The sequence below is a fragment of the Scyliorhinus canicula genome, chromosome 4 (assembly GCF_902713615.1).
Source record: "Scyliorhinus canicula chromosome 4, sScyCan1.1, whole genome shotgun sequence".
NCBI lineage: Eukaryota > Metazoa > Chordata > Chondrichthyes > Carcharhiniformes > Scyliorhinidae > Scyliorhinus > Scyliorhinus canicula.
In genome coordinates, this window is record NC_052149.1 from 189,296,774 (window position 1) to 189,308,819 (window position 12,046).

Here is a 12,046-nt window from a genome sequence, read left to right on the forward strand (position 1 = left end):
CGATTCTTTCAACTGCAGACAGTTTTACCTTCTACCCCCTGGCATTTTCCTTTGTAATTTTTAAAGAAATTGATTGATAGTTGAGATTACTTTGACCTTTCAGTTTAACCAAATAAATCTGGAACTGGGCAATTAGAACTTGCAGAAATCTGTTGATAGAATATCAATATTCCTAATGTTCTGCTGATATACATTCAACTTTTTTGATTCATAATTTGAATATTATCAGATTTTAATTTTAGAACCTTCGTGGTTTTTCGAGGAGTAAGGCTAAAAGGGTGCCATCCTTGATACAGTTCAACATTGTTAAACATCCCCAATGGAGATTCTTCAGTTCTCTGCAGTTCCTAAATATGTTACTTCCTTATTTTAGCATGTTATGCAATACTGTCTTGTAAAATACTAGCATAACAATGGGACAGCTTTCTGAGGCACTGTTGGTTATGTTAAGTTTGTCTTAAACACTTTAATATTACATTTTAAACAATGACATTTTAAGCAGAATGGTATTTTGGTTTTATTTCTTAATTCAATTCTAGGTTATATTTGCAAGATGCTGAAAGTGGCATTGCTGTAAATTGTTTGGACTTTATAAAATGTGCGTGGTCTTTGCTTGTATGCATCTAGCAAGACCCTATAATTCTTTCTCATTTTGAGGAAATAACAACTTTTGTTTTGCAGCAGTGAGTAGTAGAATGCCTTCTGGACCGAATCCTCCTTCCCACACTACAACACCCCCTACTCCTCAGCCTCGTACTCAAACTCCCAGTCCAGTTGTTTCTCCTTCATCAATGCTGCCTCTCTATCCTTCAGTTGAAATTGATGCGCAGGTAAATATTCTGTAAGCATGTAAAACACCAGGGAATAGTAAAGTACAATTTCTTTGGAACATTTTAATGAATCCAACAATATTTTAGATGCAGTTGTTGATGCTTATGATACTGAGGTTTGGAAGGTTATATTTCAAAATGTGCATTCCTTATGATTGTGTCCAGTTAACCTGACACCAGTAGTAGGGAAAATACTAGAATCTATTCGAGACATGATATTGGAGCACTGAGAAAATCTCAATGGATGGAACCATCACAGATTTATGAAAGAGAAATGGTGTTGACAGATCTCTATTTTTGTACATATAGCTAATAGGGTGGGTGAGGGGGAAGCAACAGATGTAGTGTATTTGGATTATCTTTTCAATAAGATGCCACACAAGAGTTTATTGCACAAAAGTTTGGCTTGAGGTCATTTATTAAAGTGGATTGAGTAATGGTTAACCAACAGAAAGCCGAGTAGGGGTAAATGGATTATTTTTAGAATGGCAGGCAGTAACTAGTAGAGCACATGAAGAATCAGTGCTTGGACCTCAGCTTTTTACAATCTGTCTTGCCAATTTAGTTGAGTAATGCATCTAACCTGTGGAGAACAAGAAACTGCTAACGGATTTTGCCAGATTAAATGAACAAGAATGTGGTAGATTGAATATAATGTGGAGAAATGTAAAACAATCCAATTTGGTTGGAATAATAAAATGAGTGTCCTTGTACATGAACAGTAAAGTTAATGTGTACATACAGCAAATGATTAGGAAATAAAATGGCATGTTAGACTTAAAGGGATTGGACTGTAATGGTGAAAAGTCTTACTGAACGTGAGTATATGGCCTTAGTGAGAGCACACCTGGACTATTTTGTCCAATTTTAGTCTCCTTGTCCAAGGAAGGATATACTTACTTTGAAGTGAGTACAGCAATGATTCATTGGGCTGATTACTGGGATGGGAGGCTTGTGGGCAGCACGGTAGCATGGTGGTTAGCATAAATGCTTCACAGCCTCAGGGTCCCAGGTTCGGTTCCCAGCTGGGTCACTGTCTGTGCGGAGTCTGCACGTCCTCCCCGTGTGTGCGTGGGTTTCCTCCGGGTGCTCCCGTTTCCTCCCACAGTCCAAAGATGTGCGGGTTAGGTGGATTGGCCATGCTAAATTGCCCGTAGTGTCCTAAAAAAGGTAAGGTTAAAGGGGGGTTGGGTTACGGGTATAGGGTGGATATGTGGGTTTGAGTAGGGTGATCATTGCTCGGCACAACATCGGGGGCCGAAGGGCCTGTTCTGTGCTGTACTGTTCTATGTTCTATGTTTGGAAGGAACATCGAGTAGACTAGGCCTATATTCCCTAGAGTTTAGGAGGGTAAGAGGTAATCCTATTGAACACGTAACATTTTTCATTTTTGATCAAGATGAGACGTTTCTTCGCTTGGCGTGCTGTGATCCTTACTAATGCTCTACAATAGAGATCTGTGGATTCTTAGTCATTGAGTATATTTAAGTCCAAGATCAGCAGAGTTTTGGATACTTGAGGAATCAGGTGATATGCGGATCATGCTGAAAGGTATGACTGAAGCAAAAGATCAGCCATGGATCTTACTGGATGACACAGCAGCCTTGGGGAACCCAGTGGCTGCGTACCCCTATTTTTTTCATTCTCATGTTTTTATGCATAATGAATTTTTTGTAAATATTACTGCTTTCTTTTGAGTGTGTGAATGTAGGACTGCTTCTATATTACAATGTTGATTATACCTTCATTGCACAATGTGCTTTCTTTCTACTTAGACTGAGAGTAACCACGACACTGCATTAACGTTGGCTTGTGCTGGGGGACACGAAGAACTGGTTTCAGTTTTAATAGCTCGTGGTGCTAACATAGAGCACAGAGATAAAAAAGGTATGCATTAATTTGCCACTTAGATCTGCTTTCATTTCATGGAGTTACGCAAGACAAGACTTTGAGTATACCCTTTGAGTGTATATATGCAATCCAGCACAATGGGAAATCTTTATTGAATAGTGTTAAGAAATAATGTATTAATTGCTTGTTGCACACTATGCAAGGATAAAAAGGGGTGGTTTAGCTCATATCCTTGTATCATCTGAATGCAGCTCCATTTACCAGGAAGATTCTCTTGCTCATGATTTAATTATCTTTAGTTTTTCCTCTGCCTTCAAATTATTTTTTTTAGATTTAGGTTTTGGGATATAAACTCAGTTGCCCTTGAAAAGATGGTGGTGAGTCGCCAGCTTAAATTGCTGCAGTCCATGTGGTGTAGGGCCACCCACAATGCTTCTTTCTTGCCCTGTAGTGGTCAACTACAATTGAGTGGCTTACTACGTCATTTCAGAGGGCAATTAGTCATCAGCTGTGGGGTCGCAGCAAACATGACCACTTTAGATGTTCTGCATGTCTCTAGAAGTGACCGCCAATTTCTTTGTGAACGGCACTGATGACTAATTTGTATATAGTTTGAGGATGGGTTTGCTCTTTATATTTCTAGATTAAAATACTGTATGTATTCTGTCTATATCCGTATTGCACCCCATCTTAACTTTGGAGGTAGAGAACCATTCTCTTTATTGCACTGCGAAGCAAATCTTGACATTGTGTTTTGAGAAATCCAGAGTTTAGTAAAACTAGCTAGTTTTTATCTTTTTATTGGCATTTCTCATATTTATAAACAATTGTATATATTCATCACATTTTTCTTAACCGTGTTAATTTACTTCATTGCACAGACGATTATCTGGTCCTTCCTTTAATTGACCATACATACATTTCGGCGCCCTCTGGATCAGCTCTCGGTTTTTTATTCTTAACTTACTCGTTGCTGGCCTCGAACAGGTTTTGGAACAGGCTGACTAACTTCCCCCATGTATCTAGGAAGCCGTCCTCCAACCTTCGGATGGCATACTTTATCTTCTCCAGGTGGAGAAATTCCAAAAGGTCAGCGAGCCAGTCTGCAGCTGTGGGTGGTGCTGCTGGTCGCCAGCCAAGCAGGATTCGCCGGCGTGTGATTAGGGAAGCAAAGGTTATAGCCCCCTTCCCCATGTGTAGTTCTGGCTGCTCCAATACCCCGAAGATTGCAACTATCGGGAATGGCTTCACCCTCTCCCCTTATACCTTGGACATTGCCTCAGAGAAGGCTGTCCAGAACCCAGCAAGTTTGGGACAAGCCCAGAGCATGTGGGTGTGATTTGCCGGGCCCCTCTGGCACTGTTCTCATTTGTCCTCCACCTCTGGGAAGAACCTGCTCATTCGGTTTCTGGTCAGGTGTGTTCTGTGCACCACTTTGAGCTGCATTAGGTAGAGCCTTGCGCAGGAAGGGGTGAAGTTAGCCCTGCTCAATGCTTCGCTCCAGAGACTCCACCCTACCTCTGTCCCCAGTTTGTCCTCCAATTTTTGTCTGGTCTTGTCCAGTGGTGTTCGAGCTCTGTCCAGTAACTGTCTGTATATTTTCCCACATTGTCCCCCCTCCTTGCTGCTTGTGACTATTGGATCCTCTAGTAGTGTGGTTTGTGGGAGCTTGGGGTACCCTACTGTCTCTTTGCGTAGGATGCTTTATTTGGTGGTGTCTCATTTCCTGTCCTTTTTTGTTAGTTTCCACTTCCTCGTCAGTTCGTCCAGTGTGCCAGTCTGTGCCCTATGTAAATGTCCCCGACCGTCAGTCTGCCCCTATCCCGCCTCCATCTTTTGAAGGTGGTGTCCAGCATGGCTGGGGGGAATTTGTGATTGCTGCAGATGGAGGCCATGGGGGACATTTTAGTCAGCCCGAAGTGTTGTCTCAATTGGGCCCATGTTCTCAGTGTGGCTGCTGTCACTGGGCTCGTTGTGTATCTTGTTGAGGGGGATGGGAGTGCTGCTGGAACCAGAGCCCGGAGGGTCATTCCTTAACAGGAGTCCTCCTCCATCTGTAGAACTAACTTGTTGATAAAAGTGATATGCAAGCACCTCTTTGTGTGGAGGCTAATAAAATGAGTGAGTTTAAACTTCATTACTGATTGACATATGAATGCTCGAATATTCTATATATTAAATGGACATTTATAGGCAATGTTCAAATGTGAATTTAAAACACCTGTAAGATTTCAGCATTTTTATTCAAATTAATTCGAATATTATTCAGATATTTTTAGGGGGTCGTTATTGTTGCCCTTAATTAAGGTAATAGTCAGCAAAAATCTGCTACCTTGATGATGCGATATCCTTAGATTACGTTATTTGCCTGCCTTGGTATTGAAGCTTGCAGTCCATTTACTCAGAAATTAACGAATGACATCCAGAATGACATCCTATTAATTGACTACAGCTCCGCCTTTAATACCATAATCCTAGCCAAGCTCATAACAAAGCTCCAAAACCTAGGGCTTGGCTCCTCTGCAACTGGATCCTTGATTTTATGACCAACAGACCACAATCAGTAAGAATAAACAACAACACCACCTCCACAATAGTCCTCAATACCGGGGCGCCGCAAGGCTGCGTACTTATCCCCCTACTATACTCCCTGCGCGCACACAATTGCGTGGTAAAATTTGGTTCCAACTCCATCTACAGGTTTGCTGACAATACGACCATAGTGGGCCGGGTCTCGAATAATGACTAGTCAGAATACAGGAGGGAGGTAGAGAACTTAATGGAGTGGTGCAGCGACAACAATCTCTCCCTCAATGCCAGCAAAACTAAAGAGCTGGTCATTGACTTCAGGAAGCAAAGTGCTTAACACACCCCTGTTAGCATCAATGGAGTCGAGGTGGAGATGGTTGGCAGTTTCGAATACCATGGGGCACACGGGTACATGGGTCTCCAACAATCTGTCCTTGTCCACCCACGTCGACGCTACCACCAAGAAGGCACACCAGCGCCTATACTTCCTCAGGAAACTAAGGAAATTCGGCATGTCCACATTATCTCTTACCAACTTTTACAGATGCAACGTAATAAGCATCCTATCTGGCTGCATCACAGCCTGGTATGGCAACTGCTCGGCCCAAGACCACAAGAATTTTCAGAGAGTTCGGAACACAGCCCAGTCCATCACACGAACCTGCCTCCCGTCCATTGACTCCATCTACACCTCCCGCTGCCTGGGGAAAGCGGGCAGCATAATCAAAGACCCCTCACACCCTGTTTACTCACTCTTCCAACTTCTTCCATTGGGCAGGAGATACAAAAGTCTGAGAACACGCACAAACAGACTCAAAAACAGCTTCTTCCCCGTTGTTACCAGACTCCTAAACAACCCTCTTATGGACTGACCTCATTAACACTACACCCCTGTCTGCTTCACCTGATACCGGTGTTATCTAGTTGCATTGTGTACCTTGTGTTGCCTTATTATGTATTTTCTTTTATTTCCTTTTCTTTTCATGTTCTTAATGATCTGTTGAGCTGCTCGCAGAAAAATACTTTCCACTGTACCTTGGTACACGTGACAATAAACAAACAAAGGAGAAGTCTTTTATCATTCAAGAGAAAGTCAAAAGAGGATCACCATGTTAAAAACAGACCTATAGCAACCCAACAAAAATCTCTTGTTTTACATTCATTTGGTGTTTCCCACCACGGGAATGCTGAAATCAAGAATCCAGAGTGAAGATCCAATTTTATCGACCACTTTAATATCACAGTTGATCATTCTATTCATTGAAATGCAGTCTAATTAGTTTATTAAAATGTTTATCTATTTTTCTTCCTGTTAGGTTTTACTCCACTTATATTGGCTGCCACAGCTGGTCATGTTGGGGTTGTAGAAATTCTATTGGACAAAGGTGCAGATATTGAAGCACAATCTGAACGCACCAAGGATACGCCATTGTCGCTGGCTTGTTCTGGAGGAAGGCAAGAGGTGAAAGACCTTTATGGTTAACTTCTGTATTAGTGGTTAAATAGAAATATAACATGGCAGTGTTGTGGATATTCCTTGATCCATTTTATTAATCTACAGTCCCTAGTTTGTTAATGAAGTGACCACCAAGATTTTAAAACAGCTGTTAAATAGAGCCATCATAGATTTGTAAAGAATTGGGTATGCCTGACAAATTTGAATGTTTTTTGTAAAGGTGACTAAAGTGGAGGGCTGAAAAATGCCTCTGGATTTTATTTATATAGTCTTCTCGAAGGCATATGATAATGTGCCTGATCAACTTGGCTAAATTTGAAGCTCATGGAATGATAAATTATTGACCTGGTTAGGAAATTGGTTTAGCAGTCAGGGACAGAGTGGGTAGGTATTGTAATTTGCAGGATGTGATTAGGGATGTGCTGCAGGTTCTGTGTAGGCTCAACTAGTCATCATATTTATTACTTGGACGATGGTATAAAGAGCTGATTTGCTAATGACACAAAGATAAACAGCATTGCAAGCAGTGTAGAGGGAAGCCTAAAATTATATTGATAGATTAAGTGGACAAAACTGACAAATGGATTCAAAGGCAAATGTGAAGCTTGTGAAAAGAACAGGGTACGTGGTAAATATAGGGGTAGCACAGTGGTTAGCACAGTTGCTTCACAGCTTCAGGGTCCCGCGTTCGATTCCCGGCTTTGGTTACTGTCTGAGCGGAGTCCGCACGTTCTTCCCGTGTCTGCGTGGGTTTCCTCCCACAGTCCAAAGACGTGCAGGTTAGGTGGCTTGGCCATGATAAATTGCCCTTAGTGTTCAAAAAGGCTTGTTGGGGGTTACTGGTTGTGGCGATAGGGTGGAGGCATGGGCTTAAGTAGGGTGCTCTTTCCAAGGGCCGATGCAGACTCGATTGGCCGAATGGCCTCCTTCTGCACTGTGAATTCTATGATTAGAAACGTCCATCTACATAGATTGTTAAAATGATGTGAACAGGTAAAGGAAAGAATATAAGGTGGCAGAAGTCATGCTTTAGTTATACAAAGCCCTAGTTAGACCACACCTGGAGTACTGAGAGCAGTTCTGGGTACTACACAACTGGGAGGCTATATTTCTCCTTTTGACAGAGTTTAGTCTATATTTATGAGAATCTTACTTTGGCTCCATGGGTTAAATTATTACGAGAAATTATGCAAACTAGTGTTGGAAGGTTTTTGGAAATTAGGTGAGGGGATCATTTGATTGAGGTTTCCAAGATATTAAGGGGAACAGATAGGATAGATAGAAACTATTTTTGTCGGTTGGAGTCTAGCACTGGGCACCATGAACTAAATATTGGAGCCAGAACTTCAGTAGTGAAAGTAGGAAACACTTTTACCCACAAAGGTGCAAGTTGAAGCTCTCTTTCACAAATGACAATAGATGTTAGGTGTTAGGGCAGCATGGTAGCATTGTGGATAGCACAATCGCTTCACAGCTCCAGGGTCCCAGGTTCGATTCCAGCTTGGGTCACTGTCTGTGCGGCGTCTGCACATCCTCCCCGTGTGTGCGTGGGTTTCCTCCGTGTGCTCCGGTATCCTTCCACAGTCCAAAGATGTGCAGATTAGGTGGATTTGCCATGATAAATTGCCCTTAGTGTCCAAAATTGCCCTTAGTGTTGGGTGGGGTTACTGGGTTATGGGGATAGGGTGGAGGTGTTAACCTTGGGTAGGGTGCTCTTTCCAGGAGCCGGTGCAGACTCGATGGGCCGAATGGCCTCCTTCTGCACTGTTAATTCTATGTAAAAGATGAATCACAATCTGCGATTATAATTTTAATCTTCAATAGATTTTTGTTGTTCAAAGGTATAACGGGATATATGGAATAAATTTGATGAGCCATGATCTCATTAATGGCCAAACAGGTTTGGTGGACTAAATGTCCTTTTGTTCCTAAATTAACTATACTTTGTGTAGTTTCATCAGAGAATACTTACAATGCTCTATTGCAGTGCTACTTATTATTCAATTTTTGTCATGGCATTGATAACAAAATGTTGATGCTATATTTCAAAGTAAAACCATAGAATAATTTAAATTCAGCGTTTCACATGTGCCTTGTTCTCAGAATATTCAACCAAGTATGGCATCACAATTGCAGTGTTTGATATGAGGTTTCATTGTTTTTACATCAAATTTATACCTGAACCTTTTTATGAATATTTCTTGATTCAGGTGGTGGAGTTGCTGTTGGCTCGTGGTGCAAACAAAGAGCATCGCAATGTTTCAGACTACACACCACTCAGTCTTGCTGCCTCTGGTGGCTATGTTAACATCATAAAGATCCTTCTGAATGCTGGAGCAGAAATTAATTCCAGGTATTATAGCTGATAAGTGACTTGATGAAGATATAGGAAGCATACCCTGATTGTTGACATCTTGTGGTAAAAATATCTGACTCTCAACGAGAATCATTCCTGTCTCTTGTTCATTAACCCTTGTTTTGATGATCTCTTATTTAAAGCTGAGATCTCGGTAGCATTGGCCTCAATCCATCTATTCTCTCCCAACTCTGCAAATGTTCTCCTCCAAAATGGACAATATTAACATTGAAATATTTAGATACATTGGGCATGAATTTGCTAAAGCATGCCTGTTAGCTAGACTTCTTCCTGGCCTTTTTCAGTTCAAAATTGTTTTGCTCTAAATTGTAGGAAGTGTGAACTGGAAATGACCGTCATGCAATAGGAGATCTTGGTGACCGATGGGACCAAAATGTTATCTTCTTAACCAATGAGATTTAAAGATTGAGAAATAAGCAGCATTAGAAAATTAAAGTGGTTAAATTCAATGTCAAATCATGTACAAAGGAAGATGAAGGGGGTAAGAAAGATTGGGTGAAGAATGAAAAAGATCAAAGGGATGGTTTAAAACATTTTTTCCAAGAACATAACATTTAAAAAATGTCTAACATCAATTTTCAACCAGAAGGAATGTAGCTCTACACTTTTTCTCACTAGTTAGAAACCACCTTCAAACATATCTGTGACTAATTCTGTTATATTGTCTGTTACAATACAAATTTAAACAAAGACTATGTAAAATTCATAAAATGTTTATTCTGTTGTAGGACTGGAAGCAAATTGGGGATTTCTCCTCTAATGTTAGCTGCAATGAATGGTCATGTGGCATCAGTGAAGCTGCTGCTTGACATGGGCTCTGACATCAATGCCCAAATTGAGACCAATAGAAACACTGCCCTTACTCTGGCCTGTTTCCAAGGTCGAGCAGAAGTTGTCAGTCTACTGTTGGATAGGAAGGCAAATGTTGAACACCGAGCAAAGGTAATAACATTTCACTGGTTATTAAAACATAAATGTACAAAAGACAGACCCCCTTTGCTTTAAGTATATTGTACTAAAAGATCAATGTTTTAGCAAAAACATTTGACTTCAGTATTCCCCTCACTAGTTTATTTAAACTACATGCAGCACAGGGTGAACATATTCATTTGGTTACAATAGTTCCTTATTAGTTTTAGAGGTAAATAAAGTACTTTTGTATGTGCATGCAATTCCCTGTTTGTGTGGCATTTCCTGTCACGCTTCATTTTTGTACAACCATTATGTCACACTGCTTCCGCTGCCTTCAAATTTCCTTTGTATATCCCATTAACTTTATTGCAGCTGTATAATCAGGCTTCCTCGCTTATACTGCCAGATCAGTTGTAGGACATGTTCTTGCCTGTGGCTGGAGTGGATTACCGTCTTCTCAAGTTCTAATTCCCATGTCTGCCTATTTTTTTAACTATGTCTTCTCTGTGAATTTTTGTTTTCTCATACTCCACTAGTCCTAATGCCTCTTCTCATTTAAAGCTGGGCTCACGAGCTGGAGTAGCAGGGAGAACACAAATCTTCTTTCCCAACTCGGTGCTAGGGAAGAGGCAAGAGATTTAGAAACTAGGGAGACCAAGCAGAAATGGAGCAAGACCAAATGAAACCCGCTAAAGAGTTGGGACAAAAAAGAAACCGGAAATATAAGGAACACAAACTCCGATTGAAATATTAAGTAAAAATAAAGCTGTGCTTAAGTATAAAAGCCAGGAGTGGGGCTAGCAATAAGTAACGTATATTTATATAACACCTTTAATGTAATGAAACCCATTAGGTCAGGTGATCAAAAACTTGGTCAAAGTGACAGGTTTAAGAAGTGTCTTAAAGGAGGAAAGTGAGTTGGAGAGGTGTTGGGAGGGAATTTCAGAGCTCGGGGCCTTGACAACACCAGGTACGACCACCAGTACCAGAGCAATTATCATTAGAAAGGACGAGAGGTTAAAATTGGAGAAGCACCGCTATCTTGGAGGATGTGGGATTGGTGGAGCAAAACCATGGAGAGACTTGAAACCAAAGATGAGAATTTTGAAAGCAAAATATTGCTTGACCAGGAGCCAAGTGTAGGTCAGTGAGCACAGAGGTGATGGGGAAATGGGTCTTACTGTGAGTTAAGACATGGACAGCAGAGTTTAGTGTGACCCAATTTACAGAATAGAATGTGAGAGACTAGTTATGAGCAAATTGGAATAATTGAGCCTGGAGGTAACAAAAGCAGGCATGAAGGTTTCAGCAGCAGATCATCTATGACAAGTGGAGTTCATCGATGTTGCGGAGGTGGAAATAGATGATTTTAGTGATGGTGCAAATACGTGGTCGGAAACTCATCGCAGGATCAAAGGTAACAAGTTTGCAAATAGAGCGACTTAATCTCTAGAGTCAGTAGTTGGGAATGGAGTTTGGAACGGGGACTGAAAACAATAGCTTCTGTCTTCCCAATACTTCAATTGGAGGAAATTTCTGCTCATCGAGTACTAGATATCTGACAATTTGGCAACAATGGATGTGTTGAGAGAGGCGGTGAGTTACAGCTGGATGTCATTTGTGTAATGTGCCAATGGTGGCTGTACCTTCAGTTGCCAAGGCCCCAAGCTCTGAAATTTCTCCATACATGTCTCTGTCTCATTTTCCTCCTCTAAGACACTTCTTAAAGCCTATCTCTTTGACCAAGTTTTTGATCATCTGACCTAATATGATAAAGCCATAAGACATAGTAGCAGAATTAGGCCATTCAGTCCATCAAACATGCTCTGCCATTCAATCATTACTGATATGTTTCTCATCCCCATTCTCCTGCTTTCTCCCCATATCTCATGTGGCTCAGTGACATACTTTATTTTATAATACTGCTGTGAAGTGCTACGGAGGTTTCATTATATTAAAGCTGCTATATAAGTGTAAATTGTTGCTGATTCCACTGCTGGCTTTTATATTTCAAGTATAGATTTAATTTTATTTGATGTTTTACTCCCAAGTATACTGGGACCACAAAGTAAACACCAATGTGGATGCTGT

General features: G+C 41.0%; 1 protein-coding gene across 16 annotated transcripts in view; it reads left to right on the plus strand.

Annotated features, from left to right (window-relative positions):
* ankhd1 (ankyrin repeat and KH domain containing 1) overlaps positions 1-12,046 on the plus strand; it is a 249,829-nt gene that overhangs the window by 156,726 nt on the left and 81,057 nt on the right. For 14 of the 16 annotated variants that reach the window (XM_038795714.1, XM_038795716.1, XM_038795719.1 and 11 more), the window contains 5 exons: positions 682-830; positions 2,606-2,717; positions 6,527-6,672; positions 8,877-9,019; positions 9,772-9,985. In XM_038795714.1, the coding sequence (XP_038651642.1) occupies positions 682-830; positions 2,606-2,717; positions 6,527-6,672; positions 8,877-9,019; positions 9,772-9,985 (764 nt within the window). The remainder of the gene's footprint in view (positions 1-681; positions 831-2,605; positions 2,718-6,526; positions 6,673-8,876; positions 9,020-9,771; positions 9,986-12,046) is intronic. The other 2 variants (XM_038795715.1, XM_038795727.1) reach the window with 1 other exon arrangement.